The sequence below is a fragment of the Heteronotia binoei genome, chromosome 10, assembly GCF_032191835.1.
Source record: "Heteronotia binoei isolate CCM8104 ecotype False Entrance Well chromosome 10, APGP_CSIRO_Hbin_v1, whole genome shotgun sequence".
Classification (NCBI taxonomy): domain Eukaryota; kingdom Metazoa; phylum Chordata; class Lepidosauria; order Squamata; family Gekkonidae; genus Heteronotia; species Heteronotia binoei.
In genome coordinates this window covers 70418846-70445658 of record NC_083232.1, presented here as the reverse complement: position 1 = coordinate 70445658, position 26813 = coordinate 70418846, and the positions used below count along the sequence as shown (strand labels likewise).

Here is a 26813-nt window from a genome sequence, read left to right as displayed (position 1 = left end):
GCATTCAAAAACAACCGGGGGCTCTTTCCCCAACGGAACCTCAACCATCTGAATCTTCAACGCAAAGACCGAGGGGCTGTCCGGGCCGAAGGCAAGGGACTCGGCGGCCGGGGGCGGGAACGGCGCTGCGAAGAACGCCCGATGTTTCCTCCGCCGCCAAGCCAGCCTCTTTCTCCTCCCCGCCAGGATGTGAGCTCACAACGCCGCCTCTTTCCTTCTGGGGTAATGGTTACCGGTTCCGCGTAGCGAAGAAGGCGACGCTCCCGGGGTGATCCAGCCCTGGTTCCGCGGGCTAGACTCGCTTCGGAGCAGGAGGAGAAAGAGACGCGCAGGCTGTGCGGCCGGTGAGTCACCGCTGGGCGGGCGCGGAGGCTCCTGGCCGGTTCCCTTCGGCCCTGCTGGCAGGTGAGAGGAAGCTCTTCAGGGACTGAGTGGGTGCAGTAAACACACTGCGGGTAGAGCACTAGTGAAGGCCCTCATGTGGAGGGATGGTCCCTCCGCTGCGACCCCGCAGCTCCGCGGGAATGCCTTCCGTTGTCCGAAGCCACGTCTCTCAAAGCACACAGATGCCCCACGTCCTCTTCAGGTCTGCAGGTTTTGGCTGCGATCACACACACTCAGTAATGCGCTTTCTGTCCACTTGAACTGGCAAAATGCAGTTGGAAAGTGCACTGAAAGTGGATGGGATGTGCGTTATTTAGCGTGAGTGATTGCAGCCTTTGACCAGGACTACAGATGGAGATGAAGCACGCGGGGAGAGGGAGCGAATCACAGCGTGCCTCCTCTCCCATTCGCGGTGTGTGCTTTTAATAGCCGCCTGGCTGGTAGGCAGAAATTCCATCAGTCGGAAATGCAGTGAACCTGTCAAAAGCAGGGGCATGTTATGGGCAGACCAGTACAGCTGATGGATAGGAGCCCCACTCCCTCCCGAGAAAATCTTTTTCTGAAATAAATTTCACTGGTCATTAAGGTGTTATTTTGCTGTTGTAAAAAGTGGCTATGCTAGTGAGGCATGTCGGGTTGCCAGCTTACAGGAGGGGCCTGGGACTCTCCTGGAATTAGAAATCATTTCCGGACCACAGACATCAGTTTCTATAGAGAAAATGGTTGCATTGGAGAATTGACTATGTGGAATTATATCCCTCTTGAGTCCCTGCTCCTTCCCAAACCCTGTCCGCCTCAGGCTCCCCCTCTCAAAATCACCAAATGCCTCCCTACCCACAGCTGGCAACCCTGGCTGCTGCTGCTGGTGGTGGTGGTGGTGGTAAGACTTGCAAGAACCATTGCAAGACCCTGAAAAAGATTCCCTTATCCCTGCCCCAGCCATCATATGAAGACAAACCACATGACTTGCCTAGTTCCATGACCATAAAGTGGCTAAGGCTTCCTCAGATGCTGTCCCCTAGAATCCCTCGTTGGCAGCTTGGAATGGGTAGTAGACTGTCCCCTAACCTTCTACTGACACCCAAGTCACCTGCTAAATGCAGTTATTTTGTATAAGACAACAGTCAAACAGGATAGAAATTTATTCAACTACAAGGGACAGAAGAGATAATGAGGTTCAATAATGAGGCTTAAAACTCCTTACAAGTAATACACAGCTTTGGCTGGACTCATTAAGTTACAATGTGGTGTCAACTGCTTGGATGTACAGAACAGTTAACAGCCAAGCTTTTATTCTTGAGGTAAGGACTGGCCTTCCCTCGGGATTCTCATGGTGTAAATGTAAGCTCCTCTCAGAACCTGCAAATCTTAAGAAAGTTTCCCTCAGAAATTGGGCTTTGAGATAGCTATAGTTTCTTTCTCAAGCATCCACTGTACTAGCCTGCTTTATCGCAGCCACAGTCATCTGTGGAAGGACTTTCAGCCTGACCATTCACTAGTTTAGCCTGCTTATACACAAGTCCAACTGAGACCTAGATGATCTCTGTGAGACAGATTCTGTCCCAGCTAACGCTTTTGGAGGCGCAGGTTCTATAAGATCTGAGCTGACAGTGTAACAGGTTTATCTCCCTCACTCCCCATCCCTATTGTCTTCCACATAGCCCAACACAAGTTCAAAGGAAAGCATCAGTGCCATAATTGAATTCTATTTAGAAAAAGCAAATTGTCACTATCAAGGATGAATTCTTATTGAGAGGTCAGACGGAACAGTGGGATTTGGACAGTTTAGCATAAATACACAGCATAAAATAGGAATGTCTTTCAGTAGAGGGCCTGTTAATCATAAAATTCAGCGTAGGGTACAATGTGCAACCATAACATTTTGGTTATTTTTGGTACCAGAAGTTTAAAGGTCTACAAAACAGCCCTCTTGGAACATTTTGACATAATCTTGCTTATCAAAGATGGATTCCTTTAAATAAATTTATATCATTATAGAATTGCAATTTGGCTACCAATACAATCCGAAGTAGAGTTATGTCCTTCTAAGTCAATTCAAAACATTGGAGTTAGAAGGGTGTGTAACTCTAGGATTGCACTACACAGGTGTAACGAAGCAGCAATTAAGCTGCTGGAATCTACTAAAACACAGCCAGGAGTTTACACAAAACAATGATCTTTGGTAGGACTGTTCATTCAGTTCTTTTAAGGTATCCTCCCAAGCCCTGTTATCTTATTTTTATTCAATTTTTAAAATCAAATTTGTTCAAAAATAAATTAAATGTAGTAGTATTAATTAAAAACAAAGGATTAATCAAATAGCAGTTGTTAATAAATATTTAATATGCAGCCACTTGGAATAGTAATTTACAGATTAAAAAAATAAATGTTATATTCGTGTCATTTGTATAAACAATTGATAGATATTCTCAGTGGAAGAGCACCACCAGAAAGGTCAAATGACTCTCAGTTTTTTTGTTTTAGGTGGAGTTGTGACCTAGAATTAAAGCAACTACCATGGGGAATCAGCTGGCTGGTATTGCCCCTTCTCAGATCCTTTCAGTTGACAGCTATTTTTCAGACATCCATGACTTTGAATACGACAAAAGCCTGGGCAGTACTCGCTTTTTCAAAGTTGCTCGAGCCAAGCACAGAGAGGGCCTGGTGGTTGTAAAAGTGTTTGCCATTCAAGATCCAACATTACCATTAACAAGTTACAAGCAGGAGCTGGAAGAGCTGAAAATAAGGCTGCATTCAGCCCAAAACTGTCTTCCTTTTCAGAAGGCCACATTATCTGAAAAAGCAGCTATGCTCTTCAGACAGTATGTACGTGACAACCTCTATGATCGTATTAGTACAAGGCCGTTCCTGAACAACATTGAGAAGAGGTGGATAGCCTTCCAAATCTTGACAGCGGTGGACCAAGCGCACAGATCTGGGGTCCGTCATGGGGATATCAAAACAGAAAACGTCATGGTGACCAGCTGGAATTGGGTCCTTCTAACTGATTTTGCAAGTTTTAAGCCAACCTACCTCCCTGAAGACAACCCTGCTGATTTCAATTATTTCTTTGACACATCACGAAGGCGAACTTGTTATATTGCCCCGGAGCGCTTTGTTGATGGCAGCGTGTTTGCAACCGAACTGGAAAATATGAGAGATCCTTCCACTCCACTCGTAGACTTGGCCAATAGTAATCAACGAAGCAGGGGGGAATTGAAACGTGCAATGGACATCTTTTCTGCAGGTACTTGGGAGATCCAGTACCTTGTATGATCTGTGCTGCTATCTGTGCTGCTTTAGGAATTAAGTGGTAAAAATTTCAATTGTTTTGTTTATATTGGTTGAAAACTCTATGGATTCACATAAGAAACATGAACTTCATAATGCTGGCTGCTAGGCAGTCTTTGGTTTTTCTGCTGTAGGCAAACAATGGTGTTCCTCTTTGTTGAGAAATCTCATAGTAACTGAAAGATGTGGTAACAGAGAGTCTTATAAGCATGTCCTAACTGGAGAAGTTTATTGATGGGGGAAGGGCTGTGGCTCAGTTGTAGAGCATTTGACTTGCATGCAGAAGGTCCCAGGTTTAGTCCCCCACATCTCCAGTTAAAAGAACCAGGTAGCGATGTAAAAGACCTCCATGTGAGACCCTGGAGTCCATGCCAGTCAGAGTAGATGCTACTGACCTCAACAAGCCAGTAGTCTGACTCAGTAGAAGGCAGCTTAATGTGTTCATTTAATTAATCCTTTCCCTAAATTCGTGGTTCATATTTCCTCAGCTCGTGGTGAAGGATCTGCGTTCATTTCCTCCTATGGCTTACATGTGTAAGGTTTTATTTCTTTTGAAACCTGCAGGCTTTCTATATTGTATTTCAGACTGAAGTATCTGTAAGTTGCCTGATCTCTCCTTTGCCTGCTTTAAAGTGCTGGATTCTGGTTCTTCGTTGCAGTTATTAGCAGAGTTGCTAATGACTTAAATTCAGACTATGGAAGCTGGAGAAAGGTAGAATGCTACTTATCCATGTGTAGGGAGAGGGCTTTTTATTTTTAAAATACGAAAAGCATTCAAATACACATTGCACAATGCCGTTTGAAGTGGTGCAGTCTAGCAGATGCTGCAAAGTGTGATTCTTCTTTTACCTTCACTTTTAGATACAGAAGGGCCTTACATAAGGAGAGAATTTTTTAAAAACTCAAAAGCTATCCAAATTTATGCAGATGAGGTTGAAAAGTAGAGAACTGCATGTTTAAAGGAAGCCTGTCAAACCCAGGCTGCTATTAGTACATTACATCCCTTTGTCTTTTGTGGCTCCTTTAGATACTGTATGATGTTGATTTTGTTTTATGTGCAGGCAATAGAAGAGTCATGATTTTTAGGCACTTGTTTGGTATTTTCCAGGTTGTGTGATAGCTGAGCTCTTTACTGAAGGGGTACCCCTCTTTGACTTGTCACAACTTCTGGCATATAGGAATGGCCTCTTTTCCCCTGAACAAGTGCTGAATAAAATTGAAGATCGAAGTATCAGGGAACTGGTAAATAACTCTACTTGCATTACGTTGGCTTGTTAAATTTTTGTTTCTCTTCAGGAAATAAAATTTCTTTGTATCATTTTTCATTTTCCTTCTTTCAACTATTTTTGCTCCCTTCTGTCGAAAGGTTACCCAGATGATTCACCGTGAGCCAGAGAAACGTTTAGCCGCTGAAGACTACTTGAAACAGCAACGGAACAATGCATTTCCTGAAATATTTTACACCTTCCTCCAGCCTTACATGGCACAGTTTGCTAAAGAGACCTTTGTGTCCGCTGATGAACGGATTCTCGTGATACGTAAAGATCTGGACAACATCATTCACAATCTCTGTGGACATGACCAAACTGAAAAAGCTGAGGGGGAGACTAAGGAAAATGGGCTGGTCATTTTGGTGTCTGTGATAACTTCATGCCTGCAGACCCTCAAATACTGTGATTCAAAGCTGGCTGCCTTGGAGCTGATTCTCCAGTTGGCGCCCCGGTTGAGCGTGGAAATCCTGCTGGATCGTATCACCCCTTACCTCTTGCATTTCAGCAATGACTCTGTGCCTAGAGTGAGGGCAGAAGCTGTTAGGACACTAACAAAAGTTCTTGCTCTTGTCAAAGAGGTGCCACGCAATGATATCAATATCTATCCAGAGTACATCTTGCCAGGCATAGCGCATTTGGCCCAGGATGAAGCTACAATTGTCCGACTGGCATATGCTGGTAAGAAATAAAGGGGGTGAGAAGCAAAAGAAGCAAAAGCTGGGTTGTCCAAACATCATATAATTCAACTAAAGAGGACAGTTAAATATATGGAATTGCAGATTTTCCCTCAGTGCTGCATTTCTCTTTTTGGATTCAGTTTGACATCTCTTGATGCACAGGATTATGAATTGTCTAAAATTTAACTTCTCTAGAAGTGTGCTCTGTTACTGATGTTACAAACACAAGAATTACCCTGACCAAACACCTCTCTAGTTCTGCATTGTTTTTTGTAGTGGCCTGCCAGTTGCCTCTTGAAATTTACAAAAAGGGTGTTTAGTAATGACCAAACCCTTGTGACAAAGACACATAGGCATTCTTAGTGGCTCACCCCAAACTGGCAAAGTTCTTAAGGAATTCTCCAATGCCAAAGCCATCAACAAAACTTTGTGTACTTCATTTATGCCCTACTTTTCTCTCCAAACTGACAATGTTCTCTCCTTCTGCATTTTACCTTTACAACTATCCTGTGAGGTGGATTAGGTTGTGAGTGTATAACTGACCCAAAGTCATCCCACAAGTTTCCATGGCAGAGGAGGAATCATTCTCCCTGATCCATCCTAGTCCAACACTAATCACTACACCACTCTGGCTCTTTGGTTGACTTGTGGCTAAGCAATCCATCATTGGTCATTACATGAATATGCCAAGGGATCCTCAGGTTAATGCATTCTGTCTTATTTTTATATATGCCTCCATAATGAAAGACTTCCCATTTCATGTCAAACCAAAAACTGGTATTGTAGTTTTCTGTGTTCCCTTCGGTATTCTTGTTTAGGCAAAACAAACCATAGTTTCTTGTTAACTGGAGCTAATCCAACTAGTTCAGTTCTTGGTGTTAGTCCAGTTGAAAACTTGAACATGGGAAACAAACCAGACAGGAAGGAAATAGACAGTGCACATTACACCCTAGTGAAAATTATGATGTTAGTGAAGTTCCTTTCGATTTCTTTTATTCCTTTGTATGCTTAATTGAACTAATTGAACTTAATGGAACTTAAAATGAGCTGTTCGTGGTTTAGATATAGTGCCAAACTATAGTTTGCTGGGAAACTGGAAATCTTTATCTGGTGTTGTGAGCAGTAGGAACTACAAGCCCCAGAATCCTCCAGGTTTATTTATGTTATGACAAACTGACTCTGACATTTCACATTTTAATCAAAGATAGACTATTAGAAGGATGTTAAAAAGTGCAGATAAAGCTGAGTCTTCAGAGCGACTGAAGGACGATGTCTATCTGTTGCTATCTTACACCCCTGAAATCAACATTTTAATCAAGTATTCCATTGCATCATTTTATATTTGATTACCTTCCTGACCTAGGTTTTGGGTGTAAAATCCCAATGTGTTGCCTGTATTGTGTGGCTGGCTGTTCATATCGTGCATTCAGGGTACTTGATCTCCATCAATGAAATCTTTTAAGTTAATTTTCCAACCAAATTAAAATTACTTTTAAATCATTACAGAGAACATAGCGCTGTTGGCTGAAACTGCTCTGAGATTCCTGGAGCTAGTCCAGTTAAAAAACTTGAACATGGAGAATGAACCTAACAGTGAAGAAATGGATGACGCGTCGCATCCCAGTGAAAACTATGACACAGGTAATGTTCTTCCTCTCACATTCTTCTGCTTTCTTTGTATGCTCAATTGAATTTAATGTGACATAGGTGCAGTGGAGGTTGGGCTGTTAGTTTTCAAGGATGTGTTAATGGCTTGGGTTCTGAGGAAACCCTGTGATGACATTGATGGAGGTGCACAATGTGCTCGCTAATGCTTATTTCTACGGCACTCTTGCAGAACTTCAGGCCTTACATGAAATGGTCCAGCAGAAGGTTGTCACTTTGCTGAGTGACCCAGAAAACATTGTGAAACAGACCCTGATGGAAAATGGAATCACGCGGCTCTGTGTCTTCTTTGGACGTCAAAAAGCCAATGATGTTCTCCTATCCCATATGATCACCTTTCTGAACGATAAGAATGACTGGCATCTACGGGGAGCTTTTTTTGACAGCATAGTAGGTATGTGCTGGGCAACATGCAGCATTTTTTCATTGCATAAAATGAACATTTTTAAAAAAATTGGGGAATTGAGTGGTTTTGTTTATGTAAATAGCATTCTGTCTTTGAGGGGAAAAGGAAAGGAAAGATCCCCTGTGCAAGCACCAGTCGTTTCCGACTCTGGGGTGACATTGCTTTCACAGCGTTTTCACGGCAGACTTTTTTTTTACGGGGTGGTTTGCCATTGCCTTCCCCAGTCATCTACACTTCCCCCCCAGCAAGCTGGGTACTCATTTTACCGACCTCGGAAGGATGGAAGGCTGAGTCAACCTTGAGCCGGCTACCTGAAAACTCAGCTTCTGCCAGGGATCAAACTCAGGTCGTGAGCAGAGCTTAGGACTGCAGTACTGCAGCTTTAACGCTCTGCGCCACGGGGCCCTTTGAGGAGCAAAGAGCTAAGCTGTTCATCAGAGCCTAATCATAGCAGCTAATGAAGCAGTGTACTTGACTGATAATCATAAATATGTAATGATTGCCCTCCTAGATCCATCCAGTAGTTCATCTTGTTCAGTACTCTAACAACAGCCAGCAACTGTTTTCCAGGAAACCATGAGATGACTCCATCTGATTCTCTGATGTCTTTTAGAGATAGAGATATGTGTTAATTTTGCCCAATTTTCAGGTGTTGCAGCTTATGTTGGCTGGCAAAGCTCTTCAATCCTAAAGCCACTGCTCCAGCAAGGGCTCAGTGATGCTGAAGAATTTGTGATCTACAAAGCCCTCAATGCACTTACATGTATGTGCCAATTAGGTCTTCTGCAGAAACCACACATCTATGAATTTGCCTGTGATATTGGTAAGCCACCATTCTTGGGTGCGATTAACTTTTTGAATGGCATGTCGGTTCACTGCCAGTGTTGTTTACCTACCTTAGATTCCATTTACAGTACAATCCTAAGCAGAACTACACCCTTCTCTGCCCGTTGACTTAGAAGGATATACTTCTGTTTGGAAAGGCCCTGTCAGTTACTTGATTCTAACTCAAATGGCTTTAACTTGATCTTGTCAACCAGGGTCCATTAAACAAAGAACTCTGAAAATAAAAAAGAGAAAGCAGTCAGAGAACCTCATGCTTTCTGGAAGAGAAAGAAACCCCCAACAGTAGTAGCAGCCTGGAAGACTTACTTTGTTTCCTAGTCTTGACAAAGGCAGTTGGGTTTCTGGAGAAAGAGGAAGATTGTTCATATATGGGGAGGCAATAGAAAGATGAGGAATGGTCCCCAGATGCAAGGACAAGAGTGTGAGTGACCTGCTGTGCGATTGAGAGAGCCTGGCAAAGCAAGCTCTTCCTCCTCCCCTTCTGCCCCAAGAGAGGAGCCTCTGCCAATGGAGAAAATAGAGGCTTTACTCTGTAGCTCCTGTGTGATTGAGCAAGCCTGGCAAAGCAAACTGTGACGTAGAAGGAAGCAAGAGAGAGATAGAAGAACGCAGACTTGCTTATGGGCCTGATAGGAACCCTCCAGGAGCCTGATCCGTCCCCCGGGCCACATGTTTGACACCCCTGGGTTAGAGTATCGAACAGTATGGGAGACCCAGATTCAAATCTGCCATAGGAGCATGCTGGGTGACCTTGGTCCAGTCATGCACTCTCAACCTACCTCACAAGGTTCTTATTTGGATAAAATGGAGGATAGAACAACGGAATACTCTTTGGGTTGAAAAGCAGGGAAAGAATTCTGAATGATATTTTACATTTTCATCAAATGAATGGCACCCATTTGGTCTGAAGTTTGTGAATGTGCTTTTGAATGTTCATGGTTCTCGTCTCTCTAGGAATAAATGAAAGTACGCTAACACCTGTTAAAACCTGGTTCTCTTTCTTACATCCTCAGCACCATTCCTGTGCCATCCTAACCTCTGGATACGCTATGGAGCAGTTGGCTTTATAACTGTTGTAGCACAGCGTTTGAATATCGCCGATGTTTATTGCAAACTTATGCCTTACCTGCATCCTTTCATCACTCAGCCAATCATCCAGGTAAGGTGTCAATTGCGTGTGTATCTTTCATTCCTTTGGAATTGCAGAATGCAAGAGACTTGAAGGTGACTTGGCTGCACTTCTTGCCTTGACTCTAAGAACTGTGTTCCATACAGTATCCTGGCCATCTCCATAGCAAGTCCTCCTGCTCTGTGCTGTGAAGATATACATTCCACACAGATGTCATGAACTGAGCTTGCTTGCCTCTACCCCAAGTCTTTGGCTTCTGCCTGCAAAGGTGTGGAAAGTCACAGCATAGAGCCACTTATAAATGTTCTTGTAGGGATGTATGTCGCTATTATCATCATAATGAGAGTGGGGTGTTGTGTTGAACTAGGAGACCCAGGTTCACATCCTGACTTTTGCCATAGAAGTTCATTGGGTGACCTTGGGTCTGTCATACAAAGACTGGCCTACCTCACAGGGTGGTTGTTGTGGAGAAATGAAGGAGGGGAGAACAATATTCTATTCTGCTTTGTGACCTACCTGGGGAGAAAAGTGGGATATAGACAAATAAATGCACCATCAAATGAACACATGGATAATATGCAACCTAGTTTTTTCATGCTGTGCATCAGTTTCATTGCAGACAAACTCATGTAATCTAGTTTCTTTGGTGCAATAAACTGGTGGTGATGGAGCAAATGATGCCATGTCAGAAATGTCTGAGGAATATTCTACTAAAAAAATTCAGGTAGTTTAGCTCTCAGACTCAGTTGTAGTAGTAGTTAAACTAGGATCTGGGAGAGTAGTTCATGGAAGCTTGCTGGGTGGCCACATTCTCAGCCTAACTTACCTCAAAAGGTTGTGAGGATAAAGTGGTGGAGAGGAGAATATTTTAAGTTGCCCTAAGCTCCATGGAAGAAAGGCAGGATCACAATTTTCTAAATAAATAAAATAATGATTAAAGAAAAATAACAGTGAACTACTTTATAGGATTATTGTTAAGAAAAAAAAGTAATTATTTGTTCATTAAATTAAATTTTTTGGCCACCCTTCCCTAAGAACAGGCCTCAGGGTGGCTTACATCAGGGACATATACAGCAAATGATAAAATTAAGATAGCATTAAAACATTAAAAAAATCAGCCGTAGAGCAATATGATATCCAGACAATTGGTAAAGTTTGTACCCACCAGCCCCCTGTAAAGCATGTTACAAATTAAAACACATGATATCAGCAAGAGTAGTTGAATGTCATCTAAAATAGTTATCTAAAACTAGTTTGAGAAGAGTGCTCTTAAAGTTATCACTAATTTATTTATTCTCAAAGCTTAGCACTTGTTAGAATATGATCTTCTTTGGAATCTGCCATTAAAGTCTGTAACCACAGCCGCAGTCTTAAGCATACCTACAAGGGAGTTAAGTTCCTCAGCTCAGTAGGACTGACTTCTAAACTGTGCATCAGTGTGATCACTTCTTCCTTCTCCTGACTTGCAGATTGATAAAGAAATAGTTTTGCTGAGTGTGCTCAAAGAACCTGTCAGTCGTTCCATATTTGATTATGCTCTGAGATCAAAGGACATAGGAAGCCTTTTCAGAACTTTGCAGCTTCGTCAGAAGAAGAGGAATGGCACTCTTCCTGATTGCCCCCCTCCAGAAGATCCAGCGATTGCACAGCTACTAAAGAAGCTACTCTCTCAGGTAATGACTTATTGGTATCATAGCAGTGACTGAGACTGTGCGATCAGGCAGGAGGTCATATTGTTCTGTCAGTTGTACTACATTGAAGTATATGCATAGCACACAACACCGAGGTTTTTTTTTTCTTCCATAGTGCCATTAATGGAGGCTTCAACAGGAGAACATACCCATGTTACTCTTGCTCTGTAAAATGGTTGTATGTGCCAACTGGTTCTTTTCAAGAGCTGTGTGGGTCAGATTTTCTACCTATAAGGCTTAGGAAAGGGTGACAAGGAACCTTGAATTCTTTCAGAAGTGGAAACTAAGAGCTGATCTAGATATTATATTTGTACCAGGAATCCAAGTCCTTGTGACAAAAAGCCATCCCTGCCATATCATCCAGTAGAACTTGCCAGTGACTCAGTTTGGCGTAGTGGTTAAGTATGCAGACTGAAATCTGAAAGAACTGGGTTTGATTCCCCACTTCTCTACTTGCAGCTGCTGTAATGGCCTTGGTCTGTCACAGTCCTTGAAAGAGTGTCTGTTGTGGGGAAGGGAAAGGAGATTGTAAGCTGCTCTGGGACTCCGAGTGAAGGGTGGGGTATAAATCCAATCTCTCCTTCTCCTTCTCCTCTTCCTTCAGCCAAGGACTGTAAATTCTCTCACTTGATGTCTGCTGGACAGTATGCCAGGCAGTGAGAAATTCACCATGTGATAGCAATTTCCATAGTGATGTCATCTCTAGACTGTGGTGTTTTTTTTATTACAATTTTTATCCCAACCTTATTTCAAGTAGTTCATGCTTGAATATATGCCCTCAACCCTTATCTTCACAACAAATCCATGAAATGTGGTCGACTGAGAGATAGTGACTGTCTTAAGGCCATCTAGTGAAATTCAGGGCTGAATGGAGGTTTGACACTTTAACCAAGGATTAAAGGCTTCACTGACTAATTTACTTATTAAAGCTTGAAATCTAAAAATAGCTGTGATAGCTTGTGAGATTGTGATCATTGTGAGATAGTTGTGAAAACATAACCTGAGTCTCTTTCTAAAAAGATTCAGGCATGTAACTCCTTTAGTATTTAATATTGGACAAAAGTATTCTGGATCCTCTATTATTTTGTTTGTTTATTTATAAGATTTATATTCTACCTTTTTAGAAAACCTGGTTGAGGAGGCTTACAAAGCAAAACATGACAAAATTATAAAACAGCATTAAAATTAACAAACTGTAAACAATCTACACATCAAAATAGCCCGAGCATAATTATCAGCACCAAACATTTAGCATCTTAAAATGATCTTCTGCTAGAAGCAGACTATAAATAGAAATTGAAAAGATCAAATCCCTTCTTTAAAGCCTTGGGTAAAAATACCATAAATATTTTGGACTGGCACCTGAAAGAGAGTAGAGTAAGTGCCAGAGAAGCCTGAAGGGGAAGGGTGTCCCACAGGTGAGTTCCCCCACTGAGTAAGTTTGGTGTCTAGGTGCCAGCTGCCTCGCTTCTGCATAGCTTGTGAGGAAGATCTTAACTGGTGGACTGAGTATTATGGGAGAAGGTGGATGCTGATTACCCTCCCACGGAGATGGGTTAGATTACCTGAGATAGAGAGCAATCCTAAGGAAATCTACACAGAATCCTGTTGAAGTCTACTCAATGGGGCTCACTCCAGGAGAGTGTTCTTCAGATCGCTTGCCAGCAGTCATGGAGTGAGTTTTATGGCCATGCAAGGATTCAAAACTCCACGGGTCATAGATTATTCTGGTTAATGGCAGTTAACACTTCTAAATTTTTTACTTCTTATTCATTGAGACTCTTGAAGAAAGTGAGATCTGCCTGATGATTCAAGGCTGTTCCTTTCTGAATGAGTGAGAAACCCATGCCAGCTGGGATCATTTAAAAACAGTGTACTGATTCACCACGCCAACCATGGTTGAACAGTTCCCAAAGTAACTGTTTAAATGTAACATTTACATCTTGGCTGTGCCAAACATGTACAGCGCTCTGTGCTTCCCTCGTTTCAGTAAGCACTTAATTACAGCAAGCAGTTTTGTGTTTTATTTTGTGACAGGGGATGACGGAAGAAGAAGAAGACAAGCTGCTAGCCTTAAGAGACTTCATGTTAAAATCCAACAAAGCTAAGGCTAACATAGTGGACCAGAGCCACCTTCATGACAGCACCCAGAAAGGAGTGATTGACTTGGCTGCTCTGGGTATAACAGGGAGACAAGTTGATCTGGTCAAAATGAAGCAGGAGTCTGATGACAAACGTGGTCAGTACAGTCCTGTGGTTCATGTTCTCTTGCTCTATTATGATTGTTGTATTATTACTCTATTATCAAGATGTAAAATAATAATTCATTAACCATACCATGTGTCCACAAATTCCCTATCTGGCAGGAATGCCTGCTTACTTCTTACTTTGAAGATTAAAGAGGGAATTTATGCTACAGAGAGAATTTTCAAAGTGTGCATTACAACTAAATTTGTTCACACATTCAAGTGAGAGCGATAAGAAATGATCTACTTGTGTGTTGTGAACCTGCCCTTAGGCAGGACAGCTACAACATCAAGGGATGAATTGCATTAAAACACCTTTTTCAGATGTTCATCTACAATGGAATCAACCTTTCGTTTTATGGGAGACAGCATGGTGTAGTGGTTGAGAGCTGGGGACTTTAATCTGGAGAACCAGGTTTGATTCCCCATTCCTCCACATAAAGCCTGCCGGGTGACCTTGAGCCATTCACAGTTCTCTCAGAACTCTCTCAGCCCCACCTATCTCACAAGGTGCCTGTTGTGCAAAGAGGCAGGGAAGGTGATTGTAAGCCATTTTGGGACTCCTTAAGGTAGAGAAAAGCAAGGTATTAAAAAATGACTCTTCTATGGGTGGAAGATAAAGCTATTGTATCAAACATGGCTGTCTCTCATGGCCTCCAGTAATATTTCCCTAATTCACTTTCTGCTACTGCACCATACCTTGCCAAATACTCAGATGCAAGCAAAACAGGGAAATATGAATTATTTGTCAGAATAATTCATACCGGCAGTAATCTTCCCCTTGTCAAATTATCTGTTTCTTCTTAAATGCAAAGTCTAATTTAATGCTGAGAACACAAATTACACTGTTTATCCACTTTCTCTGTGCAAAGAGTTGCTGATGACGCAAATGATCTGTAGAGTTTAAGATGAAGATTATTTATACTACAGAGAGAATTTTCAAATAATTTTCAGAGAGAATTATTGTGACAAATAATTCATATTTCCCTGTTTTGCTTGCATCTGAGTATTTGGCAAGGTATGGTGCAGTAGCAGAAAAGTGCATTAGGGAAATATTACTGGAGGCCATGAGAGCTACAGCTTCTTAACCCACTGACTTCAATAAATTTAGAAAGGTATAACTCTATAAGGTTGGTGATAAATTGCACTCTTTACAACAGTTATTGTTTAACAGCTGATTTAAATCAACTCTCAATTCTTCCCCCTTAAATTAACATGATACAATAGTATATCAATATGCATAACTCAGTTTTTGCTTACATTGCTAAAGATCATGGCTACGCTTGAAGATTTGTCACAATAACTCATATGCAGCCTTCTTATAATCCTTCTTTGGGGGCTTGTTGACTTTTAGCTAGAAAGCATGTAAAACAAGATTCAAATGTAAATGAAGAATGGAAGAGCATGTTTGGCTCTTTGGAACCCTCTAATATGCCCCAGCTAATGAGCAAAGGACACAGCCAAGCCACAGAGCAAGAAATCGTCCAGACCAGCAAACCTCTTCGATCAGAGTCTTCAGCTGGCATTTGTGCTCCTTTGTCATCCTCTCCCCAGGTATTTCTAGGCATATTTTTTATTTGAATTATATCCTTATTAGTAAGAAAAAAGGAGCCAATAAGTGTGCCATTAACATATAGTGGCTAAGTGTGCGGACTCTTATCTGGGAGAACCGGGTTTGATTCCTCACTCCTCCACTTGCAGTTGCTGGAATGGCCTTGGGTCAGCCATAGCTCTTATAAGAGTTGTCCTTGAAAGGACAGCTTCTGGGAGAGCTCTCTCAGCCCTACATACCTCACAGGGTGTCTGTTGTGGGGGAGGAAGATAAAGGAGATGGTGAGCCACTCTGAGAGTCAGAGTGGAGGGCAGCGTTTAAATCCAATATCATCATCATCATCATCATATAGGGTTATTTTTCTGACTCACTATTCAGTTGTCTTTTGTATTGGCTGTGTAAAAACAAGGTCCATTTTGTACCTGATCAGTTGTCTGAGTCCCCCTAATGTTACATTAAGAAAAGCATTAACTACTAGTGCATATTTTCAAACTATGCATTCTGAGTATTTACAGGCCAGATTTCAAAGAATACCTGTGGAACAATGCCTCTGGCCTAGTGGTCTTAATCAGGTGAAAGGTATTGTGCATTGCTTCTTCTATGGGTCCATTTGAAACAAACTGCTGAATCAACTTATCATTTTTTTTTGTTCAGATGAGGAATGTATTAATTTTTTTATTGGCTGATGCTATCCCTTTTGTTACCCTCAAAGTGGCTTGCTTTTATCTTTTTATCAATAAATACAAAGAAGAAATTAGTATCCGTAAATTCTGCAAGAATTTTAGCTAAATTGTAATTTCAGATTATATGGATTTTTTTTTGCATTTATTTCTTACCATCTTAATTTTAAACTTTTAAAATTTTATCCTGTTATGTGAAAATGTTTTAACCTCTGTTGTGGAGGGTACACTGTTATATGTTGAACTATATGCTGGGATATTAGGGCCTATGGCTATAACAGTAACAACAAGAAACAGTTGTATTTTTATTTCACTGCCTCCTCCAAGGAGGAATTTAAACCTTGGTCTCCCAAGTCTAACGAGTGTGTATAAAGTGCTGTCAAGGTGACCCCAGCAAGGGACTTTCCAAGCAACTGAGAAACAGGTGACTTACCAGTGCCTTCCTCAGAACAGTCTTCTTGGGTGATCTCCCTTCCGACCCCCACTTAGCTTCTTAGAGCTGATGAGACCAGGCTATACCACGCTGCCTTCCCTCCAAGTCTAACATGTTAACAGCTGTATCACACTGGTCTCCATGCAGCAACTCTTGTGATGCTGGGGGGGGGGGGGGAGGGTTTGTGCTTAAAGTCTATTAACAACAGAATGAGAGAAATAATGAACTTTAAAAAAAAACAATCAGTAGGTGTTAGGACTGCCTGGTAAGTTGAATGATATTATGATTTGTGGGTTTCAGGCAACTGATGGAACTGTTGTCCAAGCTAGGAAACCAACCATACAAGTTTTGAGCAGTATAGCTTCCCCCTCCACATACCAGCTGCGCATCACCACTTGTAAAACGGAGCTTCAGCAGCTCATCCAGCAGAAGCGAGAACAATGCAACGCCGAAAGAATTGCCAAGCAGATGATGGAGAATGCAGAATGGGAGAGCAAGCCACCACCACCAGGTGATTCTCCACACTCCTTTGGGAAAAGTCCAGTGCTATTGCAAGGGGGAAGACCTAAAAAGGCACTTTTGGTCCTTTTGATGCCAAGGTCTGCTTGTGGGAAGTGTGGATTATGAGGAGCCCTCTTAATGGGTCCAGAGTATTGAGCATCATTTACACATTCTCACTATAGTACTGCTAGCATCAATGCTTTATTGTCCTTTAATACTTAAGGTCTTTCAGGAAAAGAGTATGTGAATTTGATTTAGGAACTCGATTTAGTTAGGGATGTGTAACTGCACAAGAAATTAAAAACACTGATCTTATGGTATCTAAGTTGGCAGTTGAATGAATTTCTTGCAGTGTTGGTAGCTGAATGAATTTCTTGCAGTGTTGGCAGCTGAATGAATTTCTTGTAATGTTTCACTGTTTTAGATGAAGCAGCTAAGATGTGGACCCCATAAGAACTGCTTTGAGAATTTTATTGGTAAAGAATAAGAAGGGGTCAGTCTTTGGGATCATTGGCTAATGGATATAAAAAACCTGAGCTCACAAATTTCAGGGGACTGCTGAGGTGAGAGAGATGAAAAAAAATCAAGGGATTGCTTTTAATGTGGCATAACAGTCAAAGCCAGGCAGGAAATGCAGCTTTTACTGATGGTCTGTCCACACATAATTTTGGGGTGTAAAAAGATGCACACACCTATTCAAAGCAAGTATGTCTTAAGGATCATAACGGCTGTACAAGTGTGTCTTTTCCAGCCTGATGCATATGTGAGAAGGCCAATGTAGATATTAGCTTTCTTGCATCTATTGGGGCTGCTCATCAGAACATTTTGAATGGTAGTGTATGTGGCTTTTTTGGAATTTTGAGAAATTGTCCATAATCAATACAGCTTTCAAGTGCATCTCTGTAAACAGCAAGTTTTCTATCTGTGAGTTTTAACAGAGCCAGTCGGTAACTCTTTATAACTTACATATATCATTTTGATCATAGTCCTGCTTCTCATTTGTCACATTATCTCATCAGCATTCTTTGAAACAAACCATAGGCAAGACCCACTCGTGACTCCATTTCATATTTGGTTTAGTTTAGAGCAAATATTGTTGCATTTTCCAAATGTCTTCTAACTGAAATATTTAAATAAGTTATGTGTAGTAAAGACAAAAAAACCCCACTTAAAGCAACAATAAGAAGTACATACTGTTTTTTTGGTTAGTTTTGAAATTAATATAATCTATTTGCCCTGATCTAGAAAGTATATGTGTTATATCGTGTGGTTGCGTTGTGTGGTTGTGTGGACTGTACGGGTTCATTTAACTGACTAATCCTTGCAAGCATAGAGCCCACTTTAGCTCAGCATTGGATTACTGAATGGGAGAGTGACTGATTCCACAGGGCTTCAGTGTGAATGAAAAGAGTTAAGAACATAAGAGAAGCCATGTTGGATCTGGCCAACGGCCCATCCAGTCCAACACTCTGTGTCACACAGTGGCCAAAAAAACCCAAAACCCAAGTGTCATCAGGAGGTTCACAAGTGGATCTAGAAGCCCTTCCACTTCGCCCCCCACACAAGCACCAAGAATACAGAGCATCACTGCCCCAGACAGTTCCAGTAATATACTGTGGCTACTAGCCACTGATGGACTTCAGCTCCATATTTTTATCCAATCCCCTCTTGAAGCTGGCTATGCTTGTAGCCGCCACCACCTCCTGTGGCAGTGAATTCCACATGTTAATCACCCTTATAAGAACATAAGAGAAGTTGTGTAGGCCATTTCTTTCAAGATAGAGCACATTGGATCTGTATAGATCTTTTGATAACATTTGTTTTTATTTTTCCAAAGCAAAATATTATTAGTCAAGCAATCAGAGGGAATGCTCTTGGTGGATAGAGAGGACTTTCCCTCTCCGCTAATTCCCTACGTTTGTTTAATATTTTATCAACATTTTATTCATGCATACTTCCATATTCAAGTGTCTTTTGCATCCAGCAATCATGGACTTAAGGGGAACCAGTAAGCTGCCTTATTGTTTTCTGTTGCTGTACACATGGGCAGAAAGGCAGTTGGATGGATCCTCCAGTTCTCTCTCTGAAAGAAAACAAGTCTTTTTTTGCTGGTCTGCTTAGGATGGCATCCTAAAGGGCTCCTGGTTGCTCACCTTCATGAGCACAAGTCCGCAGTGAACCGCATTCGAGTCTCTGATGAGCATTCTATTTTTGCCACATGCTCAAATGATGGAACGGTGAAAATCTGGAACAGTCAGAAAATGGAGGGCAAGACTACCACCACCAGGTAATGGGCAACATGGAGACACTCTAGCACTGCTGACTGTTTCTTAGCTATGGCTTTGGTATAAAATTTAAACTACATCTCCATTTGAGAGATTTTAAATATGTTCAAGTGATTTTTTTCCAAAGTCTGCACATAAAAGTGACTTGCCATGATTAATACGGTATTTCCTTTTGACTTGTATCATCCTTTTTCAGTATATATTAGCAACCATGCCCATGTTCTCACATTCCTATTCCTTCCATAAACTTTAGATCTGCGTAAACAAATTTTTAAGTAAAAGCATCTCCTTATCTCCTTGCTAAGTGAGCTGTTGCTCACACAACTATTTAAATTATCCCTTGATTCCCTGACCAATACCTAACACAATTGTTCCTCAGATTTAGTTTGTCATGGCTTCTTTCAAGAAAATCCTGGGGACTGTAGTTGTGTGGCTGAAGAGAGATCTCTTAAAGGAGTAGACAGGTTCCTTCCTCTCTACTTATTTGCCAACATGATGGACCTGAGGATCAGGTTGGAGGATTAATTATTTGAATTCCTTCCTCCACTATTGTTGCAGGACTACCATTTCCCAGAATTCCATGATAGCCATCTAAAATCTCTATGGATGAACAGGGATGATTTCCACTGATTTTTTTCCTTCTAATGACCTCTGCTTTTCCCCTGCAGGGGACATTTTGAGCTATGGGGGGAGAGGGAAAATTGCACTCTGCTGAAGAAACAGCTCATCTGGTGGAAATTTTAGGTTGGACATGAGACTAGACTGGTTTACAAAATAGGACGTTTGTGATCAACTTATTGGGTATATGATGTGCTATATTTTATTATGTGTTAGCATCCACTTTGTGTGTAATGTTTAGACAACATTAACAGAATGTTCTTTTCTGTTTTCTAAAACAGATCAATTTTGACATATTCTCGGATTGGAGGCCGAGTTACAACACTTACCTTTTGCCAGGGCTCTCACTACTTGGCTATAGCTTCAGACAATGGAGCGATCCAGCTTCTTGGGATTGAAGCTTCGAAGCTACCAAAATCTCCTAAAATTCTTCCAATACAAAGCAGGTGTGTGTCTGTCTTTGCACTGAATTATTGTGCTGCCAATGAAAGGTTCACAGTGACAGTCTCTTCTAAATCAAGTGAGAAGTTAAAAGCTGCATAGTGGAGATGAAGAGTTTAAGAGGAGTTGGTTTTTATACCCTACTCTGAGGTTTCTTACCCTACTCTAAGGAGTCTCAAAGCAGTTTACAATCACCTTTCCTTCCTCTCCCCACAACAGCCATCCTGTGAGGTGGGTGGGGCTGAGAGAGTTCTAAGAGAACCATGATTGACCCACAGTCACCCAGCAGGCTTCATGTGGAGGAGCAGGAAATCAAACCCAGCTCTCCAAATTAGAGTCTGCTCTTAACCACTGCACCGGGGTGGCCAAACTTGCTTAACATAAGAGCCACATAGAATAAACATCAGATGTTTGAGAGCAGGGAGGGAGGGAGGAAGAGGTGGAAAGAAAGCATTCTCCAAGCTGCTGGCCAATGGATAGGTGGGGGCTTTGAGAGCCACACAATATGTATGAAAGAGTCACATGTGGCTCCTAAGCCACAGTTTGGCCACCCCTGCACTACATCATGCTGGCTTTCAGACACAGATAAACAGACATAGATGTTCTATTCCATAGATTAGAAAATAGGTGCTAGAATGGACTATACCAGTTCAGACTGCAGGATCACAATCTCGAATGTATCCCATGTTAAAAAATAAATTGTATTTTTTTCCCTGTAAGTATTAGACTAGCACATAGGGAATGGGGTGGACTTTGAGCCTTTCTTTCCGATGTGTTAGATTTGCACACACAGAGATTTATTTAGCATGAGAACGCATTGAAAAATGGCACCTCCTGTTTGCTGCCTGAAGTAACACTGTTCATCCTGAAGGAGCCATCAGGATTCTTGCACTTCCTGTTCCTCCTAACATGGGCTAAGTGACTACTTGAGGAATTAGGAGGAAGTACTTACAGCCAGAGAGGGAGAACCTCCGGTTAGATTTGCCGCCGGCTGCATGTCCTCAAGAAGGGAAGTGGAGCAACTCCCAAGGGGTCCCATATTCTAAAACCATGCAGAATTTCACCAGCACTTAAACCAGGATGACTGTCTCCTCCTTTATTTCCAGGTTTCTAGATCAGAAAGACGATGGCTGTGTGGTAGACATGCACCACTTTAATTCAGGGGCCCAGTCTGTGCTGACTTATGCCACTGTAAATGGTTCCTTGGTTGGATGGGACCTCCGATCCTCTAACAACGCCTGGATATTAAAGCATGACTTACGGTTGGGACTTATAACCTCCTTTGCTGTGGACATACACCAATGTTGGCTCTGTATTGGTAAGATACCATTTGTAATATACCGTTTGTATATACTGTATTGGTAAGATACCGTTCATAATAATGACACACATTTAGAGTTGCTGTGTGCTCAAAACTGCCATTTGCAAGACCAGGTTTGCTTTCAGGAAGGCCAGCATAGCCCAGGGACTGGAGAGTTGGGCTTGGGTGTGTATTCAAATTCCTATTTTTCTCAGAGTCTCACTGTCTTAATAGTAATTTGCTTTACAGGGCTGTTGTGAGAGCAATCGCAACATAAACATTAAAATGTATTGTCGATTTTCTAAAAAGTGCTGTAGTAGCAGTAGAAGAGAGAAAGATGTCTGAATGTTGTACATACCTATTCATGTTTTATCAAATTGTGAATGATGTTGCTTAAAAAGTTGCAAATTGGTGACAGGGATTATCTTTTATTCACAAGGCACAAGCAGTGGTACCATGGCATGCTGGGATATGAGGTTCCAGTTACCTATCTCCAGCCACCCCCACCCTTCCAGGGCACGAATCAGGCGCCTGCTGATGCATCCGCTCTCCCAGTCGTGGGTTATCGCAGGTAGAGCTCCTCTTTCCTTTTCTTCCGTAATTCCAGTGCTGACATATTGAGGTTCATTAACCATGTCTAAATAGAATGTCTGTCTTCTGCAAACCCAGGAGTTCAGTTTGAAGAGGTGAAGCAATCACCACTTGGTGAAGCTGAAATCTTTACTATTCTGGGCTGCTAAGACTGGTAACCTTCTTAAGTCGGTCCTGCTGAAACTAATTATTAAGGGCAGCTTGCTTTGAAAATGGAGAAGTTAATAATGGCCATATTTTCCTACTACTCTATCAGTTTTAATGTAATACATACTACTGTAAGAGCCTCTGGATTCATAGCATTTGCATTTGGCAGTGGTTAGTATTATTTAAAGAACTGTAAACGGGGAAGCTCACCTGGAAGCCTTCATGTTGTCATGGAAGGACAGATCCAGCCAGGTTGGTCTGAAGCAACAGAACAAAGTAGGAGTCCAGTGCTACTGGACTCCTACTTCATTTCATGGAAGGACAGGGAGCAAAAGACAGTGGTTCTGTTCAGCTGCAGGTTAATTCACCAGGAGACTGTGGCCCCCTTGTTAGGTGGAGTAATGCAGGCTAAGGTGTGTAAATGGAAAGACCTGTGGAAGAAGAGGAACTGTAAAAGTCTGCATGGTTGTGAATTGTGATTTTGAAAGAGAGGGGAAATAGCTTGTGGCTGGGTGGGTGCATTTGGCAGGCTTGTTGAGGTGAGCAGAACCACGTGGCAGCCTGGAAAACCTCCAAAAAGTCAGCACTTCAGGATTCTCCCAGGCAGCTGAATTATTCTGCCAGCCTCATAGGAGCGGGAGCTCTCTTCCTCTGTCTGCCATGAGGAAGAGGTGTGAGAGTATTGTAAACACTGGGGGTAGAGTAAGGAGATGTGAGAAGTCAGGGCATTCTCCCTTAGTCTTCACAAGAACAGATTGCAATAAATGCTGAGAAGTGGCTATCATTTTGTTTTTAACTCATTTAACTTTAAAAAAAATTTGATTCAATAAACTTGATAAATAAATAGAAACAGTGGGGGAGGGACAGTGGCTCAGTGGTAGAGCATCTGCTTGGGAAGCAGAAGGTCCCAGGTTCAATCCCTGGCATCTCCAAAAAAGGGTCCAGGCAAATAGGTGTGAAAAACCTCAGCTTGAGACCCTGGAGAGCCGCTGCCAGTCTGAGAAGACAATACTGACTTTGATGGACCAAGGGTCTGATTCAGTATAAGGCAGCTTCGTATGTTCATATGTTCAATAGAATGCCAGAGCAAAACCTTTTTATGAAGTTGTGTGTCCCCCGCATTTGACCATGCTTTTGGTGTAACTGATGTCAATGACTTTTCTATAGCTGTTCAAGGCAACAATGAAGTCTCCATGTGGGATATGGAAACAGGAGACCGACGCTTCACGCTGTGGGCCAGCAGTGCCCCTCCTCTTTCAGAATTGCAGGTTTGGCTTTTCTGGTTTTTGAACTTGGGGCAGAATTTTGCAGTCCTTTGCAGATTTGTGTTTGATGCAGGTATATAGGCACGTAGGGCCAATGGAACTGCTTCAGTGCAATCGATATCCAGAACATAATTTAAATTTTCAAGTGTGAAATTTTGAATTTGCGCACTGAAGTGTTCTACATCTCAAGAAACATTCTTGTAGGAGAATGCCTGCTGGTTTTTAACAGAACCTCCCGCTATATAAATACTTTCAGGAGTAATAGTTCAATGCTACTATAGGTTTTTTTTAAATAATTATAAATAGGCTGTAATTCACAAAGCTGCTTTCCTGCCCATTAGCCTTCACCTCATAGTGTTCATGGAATATACTGCAGCCCTGCCGATGGAAATCCTATATTGCTGACTGCAGGCTCTGATATGAAGATAAGGTAATTTTCAAGAAACAATTATAATTGTATCTCACCATTTCATTGTCTGTAGTGTTCTTGTTTGCATCAAATCTGCCAGAAGTAAGACAGTACCTTTTCTGAGGCATTACTTTTCCTACCTGTCTGTAAAAATCAGAGCTCCTAGATTATGTCCAGGGCACATTCCAGATTGGTGGAACAGGGGAGCCATCCTCTGGAGGAAGAGGTGTTTTCGACCAAAGAAAGACTCCTTGCACTGCTTTATCTTTAGTGGGACAGAACCTTTGAAGATAACCAGTCATCAGGTACAATGTTCAGTGGAATGATATCTTAAGTAAAGCAATCCTATACAGAGTTACACCCATTTAAATCCATCAAAGCCAGTGGATTTAGAAGGGTGTAATTTTGCTTAGAAGCAGACCACTATTCTTGAAGCTAGAAATCACTGAGTAAGGAAGCCTCCAGTTTGCAAGATCTGAGGAAGATTATTAATGATAGTGTGTTTTGGAGCACATTAATTCATACAATCATTGTAGGTTGAAAGTGACTTGATGAAAGTAACCTTTCTGAAGCCCTGAGATTTAACCACTAGTAAATTGAGTGGCAAGCTGAAGAAATATTTGGGGTGATTCCACACTACATTTCTTATAAAAGCAATCTAAGAAAATTATTTTAAAGGCTAAAATAAGCCGCCCTGAGCCCGCCTCGGTGGGGAGGGCGGGATATAAATCGAATAAAATAAATAAATAAATAAAAATAAAAGGATTCCATCCAAATATTTTGTATGTTCCCGTTCCCCCTCCCCACCACAGATTTTGGGATTTAGCATACCCTGAGAGGTCCTACGTTGTTGCTGCAGGTTCCAGCGGCCCATCTGTTTCTTACTACAGGAAGATCATTGAAGGCACAGAAGTGGTTCAGGTATGCTATTTTTTATCTTCATATCCAATGGAGGGCCCCAACCCACTGGTAGGGAGCAGGCTGCCGCGGGGATCCCTATCTTAAAAGCTCAGTCAGTGCACACTATCCTCAGCGTGATCACAAGAATACTGATTTTTTTTGGGGGGGGGGGGGTTGTAGTGGACCTGAATTGGTAAAAAAACACACAAAAAATGCACAACCCTGTGACTACCAGGTCACAGTTGTCTACATGCTTCTTTACTTTCTCAAAAAACTCCCAAAGGTTGATGAGACAGAAGCCATGCTGATTTTCCCTTTGTGGCTTTGTCATTGCCCTGGATACGTCTCACCAGGGACACTCTGGGACTTGTGCTAAAAACTCTATGGTACCATAGTGTTCTTCCACAAATCTTAAGAGTGTTTCTGGTGTGATGCTCTAGGAATCATGGTAAAACTCTATGGTACCATACAGTTTTATTGAAAGTCCTAGAGCATCCCTAGTGTGATGTTTCCAGCACGATGATGTCACTTCTGGGAGATGTCATCATGCCGTATGAACAAAGCGCACATGAGGAACAAGTCCCCTGCTGTAGCGGTGGAGGGACTTGGCAACCCTGAAACCCAGCAACCAGAAAACAAGTACTATTTCTCAAAGTACCTCTCCATTTTGCATTATACCAAACTCCTCCGGACTTATGCTAAGTGGCACAATCAGAAGTGCAAAAAAAAAAGCTGTCCTCTGGCTGGCTGTTACTAGCTCTTGTGCATTTTGCTTGTTTAACCTCAGATTACTCTTCCAGTACTTTTGAACAGAGCATCAAAGAAAAGCACAATCATTTTAAAAAAGTTTTTCAAATCTTTCTAAAAAGACACAGTTCCGGACAATTGTATCACCATTACTAATCACAGCAGAACCAATAGATGTCTGTGATGCAGACTCATATGGCATGCGTTAAATAGCATTTGATACACGGCCCTGACATGAATAGCCCAGGTGAGCCAAATCTCATCAAAAGCTAAGCAGGGTTGACCCTGGTCAGTATTTGGAAGGGAGACCACCAAGGATGTGATGTAGAGGCAGGCAATGGTAAACCACCTCAGAAACCATCTTGCCTTTAAAACCCCACAGAGTTGTCATAAGCAAATAAAAAAACACACTAGCAATTTCTCAGTTCCACAGTACAGTGCATCCCATAAACTGCTGTTAAGCAAACTGGGAAGGCCTTGTAAACTATGGCAACATTCTAGTGAACTTTGACCACAGCTACATTGTGTAATTTCTCATTGACAGGAAATTCAGAACAAACAGAAAGTGGGTCCCACAGATGAAACCCCTCGAAGGGGTCCTGAATCTCTACCAGTTGGACACCATGATATTATTACAGACATTGCTACTTTCCAGACAACTCAAGGCTTCATAGTTACTGCATCCCGAGATGGCATTGTAAAAGTGTGGAAATGAAGATTGCACTAATTTGTATTTACTGTAAATACTTGTAATAAAGATTAAAAAAAAATATTTGCTTCTAGAACATGAAACAATAGACTGTGATGCTGATGAAGGTGATTGATAAGACTCTTGCCAATATTATTCCTGTATTAATAGTTGCCATTTCAGATCTCCCTATTATATCAAGTAGCTTGGTTTATGTAGCACTTTCCAGAAGTACCAAACGAAAGCAATTAGAATAAAGAACCATGGCACTGTTTGGAAGCCTTTCTCATTTGTTTTGCCTAAACATGTTGCACACCAGTAATATTTATGGAAACTGACTTTTTGTTACAGACTGGACAAGAAAAAGTTATAAAAGTTAATTTTGCACTATTGTTCACATGTATTCAATTCTTGTATACTTCTTATTGAAAAATAAAGTTTGGATCATTCATCTGTTCCCTAATTCATCTTGTAGGGAAAGGCTATTGACAACACTGTTGTATATCCCTTTACAGATTATTTTAAAAGAATCTGATTTAGTTTGATTCTAAGATTCAGAGGATCTCTCATTCCCCTGAACCCACCCCCTCAGAATTTCAGAGGCATGGAGCAATCCCTTCCCCCATAAAGCTTCATGGTAAGGCTTAAAT

At 41.7% G+C, this 26813-nt stretch overlaps 1 protein-coding gene across 1 annotated transcript; it reads left to right on the top strand.

Moving 5' to 3' along the window:
* The first annotated feature begins 211 nt into the window (after nt 1–211).
* On the top strand, nt 212–26612 carry PIK3R4 (phosphoinositide-3-kinase regulatory subunit 4). Its single transcript, XM_060248870.1, has 20 exons — nt 212–405; nt 2869–3631; nt 4784–4917; nt 5042–5624; nt 7130–7264; nt 7461–7682; nt 8344–8517; nt 9554–9699; nt 11139–11342; nt 13398–13599; nt 14961–15160; nt 16572–16782; nt 18894–19059; nt 19957–20121; nt 21223–21434; nt 21856–21987; nt 23322–23422; nt 23761–23849; nt 24641–24749; nt 26020–26612. The coding sequence occupies exons 2-20, from the start codon at nt 2902–2904 to the stop codon at nt 26188–26190; spliced, it is 4086 nt and encodes a 1361-aa protein (XP_060104853.1). The 5' UTR covers nt 212–405; nt 2869–2901; the 3' UTR covers nt 26191–26612.
* The last annotated feature ends 201 nt before the right edge of the window (nt 26613–26813 follow it).